Raw genomic sequence first — 18,681 nt, 5'->3', positions numbered from 1 at the left:
TACCTGTGGGAATAGATATTTCATCACTGCACTAAATAGACTAAAGACTATAAATGTTCCAGATGATTAGAGACAAAAAGCTGAAGCTTTTCCATTTAAATTCCATATACATCGAGGACAACAAAAAGGGCACCTTCAAGCAATGCTGCAGGAGCTGCGTTTGGTGTCTGACTCAGTTCAGCGTCCTCCTTCCCTACGAGACAAAAAGGAGGTGGCAGAACATACCCATCTAATGCAGCTGATCACAGATATGATGTTGTACAACCCACAATCCCATTGTGAAAAGAAAACAATTACCTGTTGGAGTTGAGCAGGGTATTGTTTTCAAAACAAAAGGTTCTGGTTTGTACTCTTAACGAACCCTCTCCGTGACCCTCACAAGAGACAGAAGTGCTCAGCAGAGATGCCTGTCCTCCAAAACAAGAAATGAAGTATTCCTTCATGGAGACGTAAAAGATGAAGTAATGACCATTTCACATTTTAAAGCAGAACACGTTTTTATTCAACACAGAAGTTATGTAGATAAAATTGAGAATAACCAGCATTAAAAAAAAAACCCACAAAACCCAAACCCTGCAGTCTTACTCAAATTCAGTTCTACCTATTGGTCACTCACGTTCCTATGTACAACATTTTGTCACTTTTGTTCATTTCCAGATAAATGAATATTAACACCCAGTACTTACAAAACAGTTTGCTCACAGTTTGGGGGGACCCTTGGGGTTGTTACAAAAGAGCAGCCATCTTCATCTTATCATCCAACACATTCACTGCTGGGGGGGGAATTGAAACACTGCTCGTTAAGCAAGGAAAGAGCCACCAGAGCAGCGAGAGTCCCAATTCCCTCCTGTGATCAATGGGAGGAAAGAATCAGCCCAGCACCTCCAATATTGTCATAATCCCACGTCCAAGTCACTTCGGTACAAAAGCTATTCAAATAAATAAATAAATAGCAGCAGCCCCGTCAATTAAAACATAAAATCCACAGTTCTACATCTTTACAACGTGTAACTGTTCAATACAACTAAAAGCATTTTAACCTAAGACTTCAGCCCATGGGGAACAACCCCTCAAAATCTGAGTGCAGCAGAGTTTAAGGGTATAAATCATTTTGGTAAACTGGCAACGTGGCTGATTTAGTCCTTCTGAGGGAAAGGATGGGCATCTTCAGCTAAAGAAGTCCTCCATCCCACCTTTCTCACACAGATGTGGAAAGTGATGCCAGCACAGCTCTTTTGGGGTTGCAATGTTATTTGTCCTCACAAATGATTCCTTGGGTCTGCAGCAGAATTCTGCTACGTTTAAGTACAGCCTCAGGCCCAACTGCAGCATGTGTTTGTGAGGGCAGGTTGAGCATCCCCGCTGGCCTTGAAAGCTTTACACTAAAGGGGTGCAGCTGACCATTCCGCCAGGGAACTGCAGCTTCCAAGACTGTGTAGAGCATTCACCTGCAAGGACTCTGGCACCTGCCATGAGCCTCTGTGGGGCCAAGATCTTCTCTGTGCCTCTGTTCAGTAGAACAGTTACAAATGAACACAACGTTCAAGTCAAGCAGAAAGCACACGCTGAACCAAACCAGGGAAGAAACTCGTCAGACTAAAAAATGACAAGACTGCCCTGGAAATCAAGCATTGTGCCAATGCATGGAACAGCATACCAGCAGCTGATGAGATGTTTCTTTACACTCGCAGGGCTACTTCAGAGTGCTGTTTTGTTAATCAAGTATAAAGATCACTGCATTGCTTCGCAAAACTCAGAGCACAGTTCAGAACAAGACACGTCCCTACGGCTTTAATAAATACAGTTATGAACAACACACAGCTTAAATTACCCAGCCTTCACGATCTGAGCATAAACACCTCAGACAATAAAAAATCCTCTATGCTTTGTATGTCTTTAAAAAAAAAAAAAAGATCACAGAACATCTGTTTTGCTAAGGAGACACCTGGATGAAGAAATGATATGTTTAGAAGACACTGAATTGTCTGTTTGCTGGGTAACTCTTGTTATAGAAATGTTCTCTTACAACCTACTACCTAAGTAATTTCTCTTTTCTTACAGACACATATTTTGGCTCCGAGTCTGAAATTCAAAGCCACTTTAAATTAGCCACGTGGAAGAGATTTCTGGTTATTAAGGCCTTGATCTGTCAAAGACTTCCCGGTATAAATGACACCGCTGAAATAAGCAAGCATCCAACAGAGATCATCGTGGCACCAAACACTACAGCAACTCCTCCTTTCAATCCAGTAATTCAAAAGTACGGCAGCACACAGTTTTCTGCCACCTCAAAAGGAACAATCTCTCATTTCAACCCAGCCTAGAGAAGCAGCACAATAATAATGTGAAATTTCCACAGTCATTTTACTACAATGCCCTGAAAATGATTCGAGTCCCGCACTGGAAATTCTGACTCATAATCTATTTTTTGTTTCTTAGGACTCATTTTGTACACAGTCCTAACTGGAGAACAGCATCCACCCAAACAGTTTGTGAAAGCTGCTAACTACGGTACACTGTAACTCTAAATTCTATTCCATCACTTACCAAAGGGTTGGATGTTGTCCTTGGGATTAGAATTTGTGCTGTAGTTAAAAACTAATAATATGATGAGGTTATCATTGTCTGAGCAGCTTCAAAATACTAATAGCAGTGTATATTAATAACCAGATGGCATTATTCTCTACCAAGCGATGCCCTCGGTCACAGTGATGCGTAAGATGACATAAGGGATACTTTGCTCACCGGCAAGGGGACATTTCACTGCTAGGCTATCTGTTACGATTTCCACCTCCTTCTGCTCCACTTTTAACTTGTTTTTAGAAAATACACAGTACAACATTTTCATTAAAAACTTCCTATCAAAAGAAATAAAAAAGGCACTTGGTATTTCTCTTTGGCTCAGTTGAGGCGGTCTGCTCAAAGCTTCCCAAAGTTTCTGTCCCTTCATCTGATGAATAGTTGCCATCCTGAGGTACTTATTCATGTGCAAAAATAAGAGCTTCAGGGATTTACCAGTTGCATTTCTCAAATTGCTTCCAGTAAACGTGCAAAATTCTTCACCGAACAGAACCTCTAACGTATAGAGTGACACATTCCATTAAGGGCTTTTTCAGGGAAGAGCTCTGGTCACTTACGCAGTCCTTGTTCCAAATCTGGTCTCTCAACTCAGTGTTCCTTAAACCTGGGAAAGAACAGCAATCAGGCAGGAAAAGTTGAGATGCGAGATATAAACAACCACTAATTTCAAAATGCAGGAGCCACATTCCTTGCTACATATTCCCCCCCCCCCCCCCCCCCCCCCCGTTCTATTTCATTGCTCTAAAACAGCCTATGCCCAAATTTAGATTTTACTTAGACAAGTGTAACCCCACTAATTCACCGGATTTTCCTTTCTCAATTCACAACACTGTAATTCCAGTCGCTTTTTCCTTCAAGGAGACCTTTTAGATAAAGCTACATTTGAAACTACCAAACAACGCAGAGCAAGAAGGTACCTGACTGCTCATTCCCCACCTGCGCACTCCATGATGAAAACCAGAGTTGTCTACACTCAGGTATTAGGGGGCAATATCTTTGTAACCTGTGTTTAAATTGCTGTTTAAAAGCAACAGCTGTATGTAACACTTACAGGGTATGATCTGCATTACACCGAAGTTCCTTCTGAATGAGATGGAGTAAGAACTGCAAAAAGAGACACAATATCTGTGTTACTATCCATGCAGATACACAAGCTGCACACTGCTATTCAGAGTTCTCTGTTTGAAACATTACTCTGTAATGCTGAAACCATTAAGAAAAATGCAGATGCTTAATCAGTGTTTGCAAAACGCGTTTTCACAGTGAACATGAAAAATCATTTCTTTTTTGCAATTGAGACATCAATTTCTGTGCGTAAAACAAAACAGTTTTCCAGTTGCTTTACCATCAGACATATAAGAAACCAGCAGAGGGAACCCAAGACTTCAAAAAGAAAACACAAATGGAAATGTTGGAGCTTAAAATTATCTTAGCTGCTATTCTGAAAACAAGCTTGTGTGGAAAAGCTTTTATCACACAGTGATGAGCAATGTCAGCCATATTTACTTGCATACGCAGCATCAGTTCAACGTTTTGGGCTTAACTTCAGTTTAGGAAGAAAGCTTCTATCCCAACTCAAACCAATGCTACCTGCTTTTCTTGTCTCAGGAAAGAGTGTCTGACACACTCAGCTGGTCTTTCTGCAGAAGTATGAAGCTGAGTGAAATAACTGTGCAGACATGGGGTGTTGTCTGCATGCAGCCAGTACAGAGGAAGGCGTATTTCTGAAGTGTTTCACAGTCACTGCACCCTTTCATGAGTACTTCCATTCAGAAGTTCAAAAGGACAGGATAAGCAAGCGATACTTCAGGATGTCTCATGGCAGTCATAGCAGTGTTCTGTGAGTACAGACCAAGCTGGTACAAATGCCTGCTAAGGAAGTCCATGGGAAACACAGAAACATAACTTATAGGTTAACCTACAGGTGGCTACAGCAAGGCTGACTTCAGAGGTATGGCAAGACTCTTCTCACCTCATCTTGTCTATTCTTTGGTCTTTAAAGCAAAGTAGTGCAAGGTAAGGAAAAAAGACACCTTATCAGATCTTCCTATCCAGCACACAAACTCTCAAACAAGAGAGGAAAACAAAAAATAAAGGAGGATATACTTTGTGTCAAGTAACCATGCATGTCACACTCCTCCTGCCTAACATCTACTCCTTGTTACTATCAAAACCAAGCAAGTCATTTTTTGTTTAGCCCAGCACTGCAATTTTAGGGCCCATCTGGAGAATGCAATGTAGTAACTTTCAATAGTTTCATGATCGTGGTGATTTTGGTGGCACAGCAACAAAGCCAAACAGTTGTTACTGCTTCAGTAAACCAGTTTTAAAGAAAACAGTAGTAATTCTTCTGTGAGTGGAACCCAAGGCATCTTCTAGCTTTAAATAGGAAGGTTCACTTAGAATTCTGCTTGCTGTAATCCGCTCAGCCAGCAATTAACAGATGTGTAACTGCTCACAAATTGAAGTGCATCAGAACTAATTTGCACTTCTGATACCAATTAAATGAAAACTTCAACACAAGCTACTCTGCTCTTTTATTGAAAATCTCCCATACAAGCAGACGTTTCTTAGACAACAAAGCACTGCATTTGCAAAAGGAAAACATGCATTTTAAGATAAACAGTTTAGCATAAAGGAAATACACAGCAGCCAACACGTATTTCTAGACTTACTAGCAAGGCACACCCATCTGCCACCATGAGCATGTAGAACACGTTGTTCCAACCAGATGGTGAAATGAGACCAGCCAAGAGAGGCCCCAGAGCTGCACCTAAAATATAGTATTGGGAGCATCAGAATGATGCAATGTAAGTTTTATTATGCTGAATGATAGCTGTTCTGAGTCAGATTATCAATTTCTCAACTCAGTTAACTCAGTATTACTTTATGTATTAAAACACCCCAGAAAGCTCAGAATGTAACTGGCATAGCTGCAAGCCCATAGGGTACCTAACATAGGGGAAGCTGGGACTAGAAGTCGGAAAAATGTCATTTTTGGCTAAAAATATGCCTATCCCGCATCAAGACAAATCCCATTCAATTCTCCCTTCTACATACCAGTGCAGAGGTGATGAGTAATCACTGACCTCAGAAAGAGCCTCATGACATCTACTGTTTTTTTTCACTTCACCCTCTTCCACCTTCCCTCAGATGGGGGACATAAGTTTGTTCTTCCCCTCAACTGCAAAACTGTACCCAGCTTTGACAAAACCTGAACCAGAAAGAGATCTCAAAGGTCTTTTGTTTTAAGCTACCATGGCCAAGCTCTGCTTACCTACAGATCCTGTTCCATCGATGATTGCTGTCACTGTGGACAAGGCTCTTGCGTTTCCTTTCAGGCTTTTATGGGTACCCTAAAGTGACAAATAGTGCTTAGAAGCATCCTGAGTTGAACTCAGAAAAAGTTTCTATAATAGTATCTAGTCTATACCTCTCCATGTTAGATGTACACTGTGAAGCTGGACTCCCACCTGGTACCTTAAGAAACCAGTGCCTTTGAAAGCAACCTTCAAAATCTTTGTTAATGAAAGGTACCAGGGTCAACAGTCTCAGGTGGCATTCGTGACCAACAGACCTTAGCCAACTGGAAGTTCAAATGGTAGCATGGACAAATATGTACCAGGCATAGCTTTCTACACTGATGAGAATTAAGTCTCCAGCTTGTCTCACACATAAATATAGCCCTTCATTCAAAGGTGCAAACCATAGAGAAGGGCAGAGAGAAGTGTGTACAGAGACTTGGCTTCGCATGCAACTTTTACATCTACTTCGGGCTGTCATCTACAAGACTTGGTTAATCTGTTACTATGGAAGAGTAATTTAGAAGCATCTCACAGGCAGGAGACTATTCCATACTAATGTATGAACTCTAAAACAATCTCAATGTCTGAGTTTAACACAGCTTATGCATCTCCTTATCACCTTGCTGTAGGACAGTGCAATCCCTTCTGATAATCCTGCACAGGTCAAATGGCTCTCTCTGGAAGTCAAAGCTGCTAAGGTGGAAACCAAACTCACCAAGTCAGCGGAGACAGCAGTGGTAATCAGTGCATAAGGGCCATTCACCAGTGCACCACTGATAAGCAGCATCACTGTTACAAGTTGGACAAAAAAAGAAAACATGAGTTGCCCCAAAGACTTAACTATACCAACAGATAGAAAGACATGAACGTATAAGTGAAGTTGCTTTCAAAAGCACTACAGGTAGTCTTTAAACATTTCTGGTGTTTGTCACAGGAAATATAATAATGCCTGTGCAGATATAAAACTTCATAATGAAGACTGATGATACTACCTAAGTCACTGTTAGCTCAACTATCTGTTAGTTACAATTAATTGACACGAGCTAACAATTTGTTGACTGAATCCTCACTACATAACTCACACCACCAATTACTTAGTTTGCATTCCTGTCTTTATTGCACAAAAGCCTGCAAGGCATGGTCTAAAAAGTTTCGTTCCATACTTCTTCCTCTTGAGGAAAAAATAAAAAGAAAAATAAAGAGCAAAGCAGAGCAAAGGATCATAAATGAAAAGTTCATATGAAGTGAGGCATGCAACAATTCAGAAATACTCACCTACAGTAGCCTCAAGGCCCATTTTACTGACTGTACTGAACATGTACAACTGCAAAAATGAAAAATATACACTTGCTATAATACCAACATCTGCACCGATACCAAGATCCCCACTTTCCCTGTGTTAACTAAAAATTATCTTAGGCATTAGGTGAAAGGCAGTTCTGGCATCTGAGGTTTAAAATAACCCTTTTAGATCATAGCAGGATGGTTGCTTGATGGAACAGGTGAGGGAGATGATAAGGGCTACTCTCCTATCTTCTCATGTGTCCTGTCAGAAGAAAGGGCTATGTGATGGGGCCACTCAACTTCAAACTCTCAAATTGTCAGCTTCAATGCAGCACAGAAGAATTCACAAAAGAATCCAAACGCACACTAAAAACATGCACTTCATTTGTCCAGCTGCCAGATTTCAGTTAGAGCACAGTGATTTCAGTCTTTGAGCAACTAGAATTCTGGCTAAGAACTGCATATCAATTTTAAAAGAGTGATAAACTATACAAGGTTGTCAACGTCCAACTTAGTTCTCTACTCAGTACTTCTATTGCTGCTTTTCTTCACATGATGAAAGGCACAAGAAATTATTACACTGGTAGGACTGCTTAGTAAAGGCAGTCCAAATCTACACTTCCTCACATGCCCAACTTCTTTCACTTTTAACCTGATCTGAATTCTATGTCTAACTTAGAAGATGCTGCTTGCAGAACTTCCTAAGGAGTGTTGTCAAAGTCCCAGTCGCAGCTGTAAAAGAAGGGCAAATTCTTACCGTGGGTGCCGCAAGCAATAACATCATTCCACAGGTTGATGCCCTCTTCTCTAGCCTGTCTGAAATCAGGCCTGCCAAAATTCCACCTGAAAGAAGAAACAGGTATGTAAGGAGAACACTAAGTACGTTTTACCCAAGAGGCATCAGTTACACTTAATGAAACTCAACTAAGACTAAAACAATATACGACTTTTAATGCAGTTAGACACAGCAACACAGATTATAGAACTGATGACATAATTGGCACTTGGTGATATCCTTATAGCCTACCCAGTTTTGACCTGGAAGGTAACTGACTTATTGGTTATACCAACTGAATTTCCAAGATGGCAGGGATGAGGGTAGAACAGAGACAGAAGAAAAGCTTAGAAACAGTTCTGCTGCTTTTGAACACAAAATGCCTTTGCAACAGGTGTCACATGATCTCAACCTGTCTGCACTCCAGTGGTCTCTGAACTCCTCACATGCAGCACTACTGAGCTGTAGTGTGCCCTGTCCATGTCATGTCTGTAGTGAAAATGAGCTGGTTTAGATCCCAGGGCAAATTAAATACTTGTTTTTCACTCCAAGCAGTCACGCCACGCTCTTTAGTTTTCCCTTCTTGTATTTCCCAATGATCACACATAGAAGTACTAATTGGAGTATGTGGCAGATGCAAGTTTGAAGGCCCGAGGGAAGGAGCTGTCAACATGATGTAAAGAGAGCTTGGTACAGGGAGAAAGAAAGGAAGTTTTCTGGATTCTCTACATTCCTGCCTCTCCCTTCCCAGCTGCCCAAGTGTCTACATCACACTCAAATTTAAATGTAAATGCCAAAGTTTGAAACAGCACAGGGCATCTTGTTAACCTTGCATTCAGAGTTAAATGAGACAAAGCTGAAAGAAGTCGTTCACATCCCCAAGTTACCACTAACTCTTGCTTCCAGCTGTCTGGAATGTAATAAGCAGAGATAACATTTAGCACAAGCCTGAATCAGTAACTGCAACACACACTGATAAATGCACAGTGAACAACCAAGGCCTACGCAGCTCTCGATGCAGTGAAACTTCCCCTACGACAAGCATCATTTTCCAATTGACTGATACAAAGCTTATTTTCATAAGGGCACTGGAGGGTGTGTGGGAAAGGGTTCACATAAACCAGCTGGGAATTGAGATGGTGCTTATTTAATTGGGAACTATATGGTCTGACTGGAGTAAACATTTAATCATTCAATGCACAGGTTACCCAGAGACGTGGTGGATGCCCCATCCCTGGGAACACTCAAGATCATGCTCAAGGGAGCTCTGAGCAACCTGATGTAGCTGCTGGTGTCCCTGTCCATAGTACAGAGTTGGACTAGGTAACTCCTAAAGGTTCCTTCCAATGATTCAATAGTTTTATCATTCTACAAAACTTATTTAAAATAGCGTTAATGTGGCAACGAAAGTGACCGAAATCAGTAACTCAGTGATGGTAACTCAGGATAACCACTCAGAGATGGAACTTTTACCAACAAAACGGAATGCCTACACTGCATGTAGCTGAATAATTAATGAAAACATCAATTTGTGCTTAGCAGAGATACCACGGTTCAGCCCTGTCAGTCTGTCATGGAGTGTGATTACGCACTCTTGATCTCTGGGGAAGGACTGATGCATCATCCCTTCATTTTGTACTATGTTTAAGAGCTCAATCTGACATCATCAGTAACAAACATGGAGATACCCAGGTCATATGACCTACGCCATGATCCTGAGAATTTGTTTTTTACAGCACTGGGAGAGGCTATTAATAAAAAAAAGAAAAAAAAGCAGTCAAGGTTGCCAGTACTCCAGTGTGCTTGGAGCAGATCAGCTCATAGGTGCAGAACATTTATTACACACCACGTAGCTAAAAAACTCCATGATATTTGGCTCAGTCTATGATGGACAACATCACTGGCTCCTTGCTTTGTTCAACTAAAGACACTTAACAAGGATTTCAATGTCTGATCTATCTATTTAGTACCTTATTAGCACAGGGGATATAAGGCAGAAGACTACTGATATGTGTTAGCTGTGTGTACCACTGTTTCTACTAAACGGGTCTGACTGAAGACGAAATACTGATGTTCAAACTTACCAAAGATTCCACCCACATCAAACAGAGTAGAAAGATCCCCAGCTCTTTTGGCATCAAGGTGCTCTGGTGACAATTACAAAACACAAACAAAACAACAACAAAAAGAATCAAAGCCATTTTCTTCATTTCCAGACTATAAAAAGCAAATATCTCAGTACGGTCTTGTGCTGGGTATCATAACCAGTTACTCAGTGATACAATCTTTTGAATTCAATTACACCCACGGTACGACATTTTAATGCTTCAGTTAAAAACTCTACTCAATAGAGCTGTTGACTGTTAAAGTTTGGCTTAACAATATTCCAATTTGTGAACAGCCACAGACTTATGACCCAATGAATGCTCCTAAGTGAGGCTCTTGGCTCTGAAGTCATTATTAGTATACACTCGGATCACTTACAGAGCCTCATCCTGGAGGCCTCCATCACATATCAAGTGATACTCATCATCAGATAGCTGGCCACGTACTTGGCTCAGCACTTGCTGTGCAGTTCCTGTAGACTATGAAGAGACAAATGATTTCCTCGAATCCACTCTCTGTTATTGACAGCGAGAACGACTGTTTGCATTTATTTACACTTACTCTGATGTAGTTACTCACGCACTATCAGGTCAGATTTCCAGAAGCTTATCAGGAAGTCTGGCACCTCATATTCCATTGTGTTAAATACAGCATTTCAAATGCAGCTAAATTTCTAAACTCCTTTTTTTAAAAGCTTCCACAATACACTTGAAAGAGCAGCATGTGCTAAAGCAGTGGTGTCAATGGCGCTACCATAACTTCACCAACAATAAATCTGCTACAGCACAGATTGGAGAACTGTTGATAAATATCTTCTATTACCAGCCAGCTGCTTTCAAGGTAGCACTGGTTTCTTGGGAGTCCACACGACAGCCGTTAGCTACAGAATTTCCAGCTGAGTGTGTTTTCATGGGTTGTTAAACTTGTCTCGCTCCACTGTCTGCTACTGCAACGCTCAGGCCAACAACGCATTTTTGTTAGCTGGGGATTTAAAGGTCACATCATCACTCATAAGAACTCTGTCTAGGGAGAACTCCATCCTCTGCAGGGAAAATCAGCACCAGTGAGCAGATAAAGAAGTTTGTTTACATTTTAGTAAGGCACTTTGGTAATTTAAAGAACATTTAAAGAATTGGTTTGCAAGAGCCACAGCACAGCAAGTAGAAATTGTTGAAAACAATCCACTTTTTTAATGTCTTCTCATAATACTGGAATCACAAAAATGAGAAATATGTCAGTTGGTGCCTTACAACTCTCCTGCTACTCTAGCAAAGACAGCCTGTTTCAGAAGCAATAATGTTTTCTCTCTTATTCATTAAGCCCATATTTCTCGACACTCTGTAGTCAGAATTCTGTTTCCCCTTACTGTGATACTTACCTACATTTGTGATATAGAGGGGAAGCCAGAAGAGAAAAGTATAGCTCACAAGCTTTGCAAACAAAAGGCAGAGGGAAAACTCTATGACTCCCTAAGAAAACAAAGGACACAGGAAGTCAGTATCTTGATAATGATTATCTACTTTCAAAGACCATTATAGAAATATTTCTAAGAAGCATTTTACACATTCTTCCCTTGACTAAAGAAAGCTTACAATCAGAGCAGACTACAGTATTCTGCTTATATACATTCTCTTAATTACACTGAATTGCGCAGAAAGAACACTAAAATAAACAGAAAGGGTCTGATACGATGGGACAGCTGCATCACTTACTTTCCTAATTTAGAGACTTTCTATGCAGCATTAGTACTTTTGTGTTATTTACATCTATCTTTCAGATGGCCCTAAGACCTCTCCCTTATTGTCACACTGTTTAAAAAACAGCCAGTTAACTGGTATGACGCAGCTCAAATTACTCAGTAGCAAGAACACATTATAGACATAGCAGATGCCTATTTCGAATACTAATCTTATTCAATCTACTTTCTTGCTGGATATATGAAAGGTATACTTACTGCACAGACCTGTAACTAAAGTGTCAAACTGACCTACCTTTATTCCCCTCAACCTGAAATCTTCCTGCTGAAGACAGGCATTTTAAAATTCATAGTATGGCGTACTGCACGGACAACATATATGCAGCTGGCTCTATTTCACATACAGTTCTATGGCAGGAAAAATACTGTGGAGGTACAGAGAATTCTAGAAGCAGTTTTTCTACCCATTTTTTCCACTTTGCCATGGGAAAAACGTTGAGGTGGAGGATCAGATTGGTAGAGTAATAGAATGCAGGAATACAGTGGTTGAGTCCTGGGGACTTCCTCCTCTACCTTTCCACCTGGTCCAAATCAATTCAGGTATAATTCTTCTTTACTTCTGCATTGCATTGAAGCTTATAGACTTCGAGCTGACAGTACTATCAAGACTGACTGTTCCTAAACTACAAGAAATTTCCTTTCCTTCCTTCCACCAGTGGTCTGAATGCTTTGGTTGTCTCAAACTCGTCAATATAAACCATTTAAGAGATTTTAAAATGAAAACTTTAAAAAATAATGTTGAGAAGTGTAGAAGATAATCCATGGAAGAGATTTGACACTGAAAAATGCTTACGCTCTTCCATTCCTAATACACACATCTCTAATCGACACCAGGGAACTTTCATGTTACAGGCTGCTAGAGTAATAACTATAATGAGGTGGGGAAAAAGGACAGACACTATAGCCGAAATGTTTGCCTTGTACATCAAAATCTGCTTCAGCCTACATACCCCAGAGTCACCAATCAAAGTTTGTGACGCAAAGTTAATGATGTCTACCACTTCATCTAGAACTCCATGGAAACATGGAGGCAAAGCCTGATTCCTACAGGAACAGGCAACAACAGCACATATACTCACAGGTATTCGCAAAGCCCCAAGGAAGCTGATAGCTGATGTCCCATGCCTGCCTTCCCCAGTGCCCACAGTGCTGGAGTTCTGTGACGTCATGGAATTTTCACTGTCAATAAGCAAATGCAGCATCTCCGGATCCTGCAGTTCCCCCCCAACAGCACCATACACAAAAGAAAAGAATAATGTATCAAAATTCATATCAAACTAGCAAATCATTCCAAAATAATTTCTTAAACGAACCTATCTATTTTATTACAGATAGCTACAAGTTTTAAAATATCTTTATTTCGATATAGACGATACAGAGAAACCAAAGAGTGTATATGAAAAACAGGGTGAAATAAGTCTGACTGTTTACGCCTACTTGTTTACTTATGGGATGAAGTTTTCATTCTATAGAAGCTTATTCCAAGATGCAAGAAACTTACATACATAATACAGTCTAAAGGAACAAAACGATTTCCAGTTCTTCATTATCCTGCTACTTAAATGTGGTCTAATTACAACTGAAAACCTACCTTTCTGTACCAAACCAATTATTACCTTTTTTCTGTATTAATATCAAGCCTTAATTTAATTTATTAATATCAAGTACCCTATAATACAACATATAACTCAGCTGATAGGGAAAAAAGAAATATTGAAAGGATTGCCACTAAGTGCCTTCATGCTTTGTTGTCAGTGCAAGAGGGAGCGCGTGCCTTCTTTGCCCACTTCCTATGCAGACTCTTTGCAAAGACTGACAGTAGTGCCAGCGAGAGGTGCAACCAGAGTTAGAGGAGAAATTTTTCTGTACTTATTTGCTGACTGTATTTTAGCTCTGTCTTCATGACTTGTCTACAGACATCTACTTAGATTATTAAATCTTCTCCCCTTATCTTCCAGCAGGTTGTCAAGTTATACTGCCTAATGGTTTCTGTGCTGGAGACTGCTCTTAGGTGACTCAAAATGAACATGGGAAAACTCGGTACACAGAGTAAGCTCAGCTGTACTCTGAACTGAGTTTACTCACATTTATTCTGAGCCACCGAAGGAGGATTAAGCTGCACTGATTGCAGGAGCTACAGAGAGCCAACCAAAACACCAGCAGAGTGTCTCCTTAAAGAACTCAAAACCTTTCCATCAATGCTGATTATTGCTGTGAATAATGATTGTTGAAGAGACCATGAAGTTTCTGTTTTCCTATAAAACTCCTAAAAGAAGTGTCAACAAAAAATAAACAAAAGGCTGTCCTTGCAGGATATGATGTGTGAAGTGTACTGAATACAAATCCAGTATTTCTAATGGAATTTCTTCAGTTAATTTTCATCACAAGATAAAATCCATTTTGCCTATAAACTGACAAATCCAGAGTTCAGTTTCCAGTGATAATTACCAGCAGTTACATGGTTTAAGCATTACTCCTGTGAATAACTGCTCGTATTTAGAGCTCTGTACCCATGCATGCACCTGTAGGTAGATATATTTATTATATTACAAAAGAAGACAAGCAAGACTGCAGGGAAGGGACAGACTGAAATATTTAAAAGATTGCAAATGGCTGAAATTGAAAATATCCAGCAGTACATTACATTTGCTGAACTGTACAAAGATCACAAATTAAGACCAAATAAGCAACCATCGTATATGACTAATCTCTCCTGCAGAAGCTATGTGAGATAATGCTTAGTTCCCTTATCTGATGTCACATTTGTGTATGAAAAGTAGATTTCAGCATTACAAAAAGGTAGACCAAGCTTTGTCAACAGTAAATCTACTGTAAATGTCCCCTGTGATCTTTAAGAAGCCTACAATACTGCTTTACAGTAACACATTACATTTTACCTGAGACTTGATATTTTCCTTGGTATTTAAGGTTGGCATCTGGACTCTGAATCGAGATGCACCATTCACGAATGCTTTAGAACTCTGAAAGAAAAATAACAAACCCCTTTTGTTACCTGTTTTGTAAAGCATTACATAGCGCCGATCATTTCTTCACAAATGAAGTCTATGCACATCATAACATCAACATATAGTGTAATCTCAAATGAAGAATCCTTAATTAAATGACTGTATTTTATGTTCAAGCTCTTACACAGACCTATGGCAATATATATAAAATGCAATTAAAAATGTCTCTGGAGGCTTAAGTCTTACTGTTTTTATAAAGCAGCCTTATACTGAATTTAGAGCACAGCCACGATTTTTCATCTTCCCAGCTTTTTTCTCTACTGAGCTTCCCTTGACACTGCTGACATTTTTTTTCTCGTATGGAAATGATCCCAGTGACAACTACGGACTTTTATTTAATTCAGTTTTCCACGTAAACTTTATTTCTCTACCCATTTAAGCTAAAAATGTCTTCCACTAGATTTAAGTTCACTCCATTCCAACTCTGAAGTGAACCAGAGACCATGCTCCTGGAGCCTCTGGAGGATTACTGAAAAGTCAAAGAGCCTCTGGGGTACACAGAAATCAAGGCAACGAATTGTGTTTTAGGTTCTAAATGGACCCGAATGAATGCACTGCTTTTTACATCTATTTATTGTCCTGTGCATCACTGTATGAATTCACACCAAAACTACACTCCTTAGAAAACACTATCCTGAGATCCTGGGTCTAAAATGATTTGTCAAGGGGACCATGGTTTGCCCAGTGAAATAAATAAACAGCTTCAAAGTAGGCTTGCGGTCATGGAAGGAGAACCTATTGCTAATAGCAAAAGAGGCACTGTGCATTCTTCAGGGATGAGACATCTGCTTACCTAGTGTCAAATCACATTCTGAATGCTACATCAAAACAAATGAATAAGAAACCACCACAAATCAAAAATAAGAATGCCTGTCCTCACCGAACATTTCAATTCAAGATCAATCACTTGGTAACTCCTGCCCAACAAAAATACAAGCACATATAATGCAGTTTTCTTTATACAAACTGCCTTCCATCAATCAAATCCTCCCAAGAGGGCAAAAAAACTTCTGAGAGGTGTGGATGAATATCAAGATTTGTGCTGCACAGTGCAGAGCTGAGGCACAAGCAATCTTGGCCACACATTCTGCAAAACAAATGAATAACACCCATGGGCAGAACAGCTTTTTGTCTTACAGGAAATTAAACTCTTGTCAGAAAGTGATTTATAACAATCTGTGGGGGGAAAAAAATCCATTATCTGTAGAGAAAAAACAAAACCAAAACACAAGACGGTTTCGTTTGACTTGAAAAAATAACATTTACTGCGGCAAGAAGGAAACGTCTTGGGATAAAGACTAGACATAGAGGCTGCACATTTAATGCTTGGAACATCTTCTTTTCATTAAGATAAAAACTGCAGGTTTCTTCTAAATGCACAAGCACATTGCCACAGGAGTTCAAAAGAGCTAGGTTTCCTGGAAATGCAAAGTCAGGTTAAAGAAAGTTCTTAGAAAATAAAGGCAAGTCTGTATGTACATGCTGCAATGAATATGTGCACTTATGAGGAAAAAGAAAAAAAAAAGAAAGCAGAGGCAGAGAAGACTAGAAGCAATAAATGCAGTTTTAAATGATCATATTTTACAAATGCCATTAAGCCTTTCCTTCAATTTTGATGATAAACAGTACATCAACGTATAATAAAGCACACAGACTTCTTGCTTGCATTGGTCATAGGTATATCCTTCTGTAACACTGCAGATTAAGTTTCTGATTGGAGCACTTAAAAGCCCTTTATCATAATCAAATGTCTCGAAGCAAATTTCAGATTCATAAATCAGAGTCAACGTGAATATGAGCAAACAAAGCACAACTGAAGGAACTGCTGAATAAGGAACGAGAACTGCATATGCAAGCCTCTGTGCTTGGCTCTCCAACTGTTCTTCTGGACAGCTCAGTGAAATCAGATTACTCACCACTACAAACTCTGTAGAAATACTGGGCTCATGATCACGCTGCAAATAAACAGTAGACCAAATTCATCTAAGACAGTGATATCACAGAGAGACTAACCTAATCTTTACACTTTAATATGAATATATCTTAAACTCTTCCCTATTTATTTCAGTTGTCTTTAAACTTAACCAGCCTCATTCTTCCACTTAGAGGTTCAGCTTTTGGCACCAAGTGGCACAGCTGTCTGCACCCAACCAAAATATTTGCCCAAAGTGACGAGCTACAGCCTTATAAGCAAAACAAATAGGCATATTTCCTTAATTCCTTAAATAATGATAATGATCTCTATGTATTTGCAAAAGCACAAGTTGTTCTGGTAGTCACCTGAGGTGACTGAGCATTGAACAACAGTTACCATTTTATGTATGCCAGCAAATTTTAACCCTTGGTTAATAAGCTTGGAAGTTTGTTCCCAGTGATAACAGAGTTTGTTTTATTACATGCATTTTCCTTCACTTAACAATCTTTTCTTTCCAATTCAGCAATCAGATGTCATCACTACTACGTCTGCATTTTTAGGAGATCTCCTCAAACTCCTATTCTTATCAATTTCCTTAGCTTTTAATATTGCCCTCCCAACAGTGAGCAGAAACTATGATCCAATGCACTTCATAGACCACACAGGTCTAAAGTGAGATATTTAAGCAGTTAAAGTGGTATGCAGCTTCCCAAGAGAGAATCTGAGAAACATTAGAGGTAGACAGGGAAGTACTTCACAAAACCCCAGAATATTTGCAGATATGAATACACAGAACAGGGAAGGAAGAAGTGATGCCTTTTGTTATCCAGAGTAAGGTTTCCTGGGAAACAGTATACCAAATGCAATGCTATACAATTAGACTGCCCACACTGCAGTGATCTCGATGATGCCCTGGAGATTAGATCAAAGGACAGTTACAGAAAAGGGAAAGTGTGATAAAAAGAAGGGGAAAAAATACTCTAAAAATACTGGCTTCTAGTTCAAAACATCATGATGAGTAGATATGGAATGCCATTTTTTATTATACTAGCTTCTTGAGACATACGAACAGGCTATTGCATACAATTACACAATTTCTTAGTCACGCTTCCCAATAAAAGTGCATTAGAAACAAATAGTAAACATTTACTTTCATAAAGCTCAAGAGCCGATTCTGTCAACATTATGCTCAAGGTATTATAGAAAGCAGCTGTCATTTTCATGGGAACACTTCTGAACTACATAAAGTCCAAGTTAAAAATGCCTCCTGTTAGGAGTCTCTCCAAGTCATCAGGCCATATAAATGATTCTCATATTTGACAGAAGATACCTTTAATAAGTGAAAAAGAATTAAATGAAAAATACAGAAGCTCATTGCAAGTACAAATTATCTCATAGCAACAAACTAAGAACAGGAGTTCCAAAGACCATTAAAGGCAATCAGAAGCTTTATCAGGAAACTTCCATATGAGGAAAAAATCCATTAACTGGTAAAGAAAAAGAAATAATAGACAGCAGAAAAGTCACCATCAGTTACTATTCAAGAAAAAGAGAGAATTTACAACATAAAAAGTCATCTATCTAAAATTAACTGGGGGAGGGAGAGGAGAAGGGGGGCAGAGTAAAATGCAGAAATCATCCCTGAAGTATCTGTCTGTGACACCTGAAACCAGTAGCTATAGTTCATATATACGTGTAGACAGCCTTCATATATGATAACCCTCTACTTTATGAAAAGACATGTGGGATTCCTTAGGACCTCTACCACATTCCTCAACAGCCTTGATTTGCTCTCTCACATGGGAAACCCCAAGACCTATTTTTGCTCTCTTGTCATGTCTCTTCTCATGAGACTGAATGCATACAAGCCCATGAAGCAGGATAACATGCACCTCAGGGACCCAGGGTCCTAAGGGAGTTGGCTGATGTGGTTG

The 18,681-nt window shown here is 39.6% G+C and overlaps 1 protein-coding gene across 1 annotated transcript in view; it reads right to left on the bottom strand.

Moving 5' to 3' along the window:
• Positions 1-475: 475 nt before the first annotated feature.
• Positions 476-18,681, bottom strand: part of SLC37A1 (solute carrier family 37 member 1) — a 34,860-nt gene continuing 16,654 nt past the window's right edge. Inside the window, exons 10-20 of the mRNA XM_072360413.1 lie at positions 14,704-14,787; positions 12,886-13,017; positions 11,429-11,519; positions 10,029-10,091; positions 7,927-8,012; positions 7,161-7,209; positions 6,601-6,674; positions 5,858-5,936; positions 5,256-5,353; positions 3,632-3,684; positions 476-3,184 (exon numbers count right to left, since the gene is read on the bottom strand). Coding sequence (XP_072216514.1) covers positions 3,169-3,184; positions 3,632-3,684; positions 5,256-5,353; positions 5,858-5,936; positions 6,601-6,674; positions 7,161-7,209; positions 7,927-8,012; positions 10,029-10,091; positions 11,429-11,519; positions 12,886-13,017; positions 14,704-14,787 — 825 coding nt within the window. The 3' untranslated portion in view covers positions 476-3,168. The remainder of the gene's footprint in view (positions 3,185-3,631; positions 3,685-5,255; positions 5,354-5,857; positions 5,937-6,600; positions 6,675-7,160; positions 7,210-7,926; positions 8,013-10,028; positions 10,092-11,428; positions 11,520-12,885; positions 13,018-14,703; positions 14,788-18,681) is intronic.

This window comes from Excalfactoria chinensis, chromosome 1 (genome assembly GCF_039878825.1).
Source record: "Excalfactoria chinensis isolate bCotChi1 chromosome 1, bCotChi1.hap2, whole genome shotgun sequence".
Classification (NCBI taxonomy): Eukaryota; Metazoa; Chordata; class Aves; order Galliformes; family Phasianidae; genus Excalfactoria; species Excalfactoria chinensis.
The sequence above is the reverse complement of the archived record's forward strand: the minus strand, read 5'-3'. Positions and strand labels throughout refer to the sequence as shown.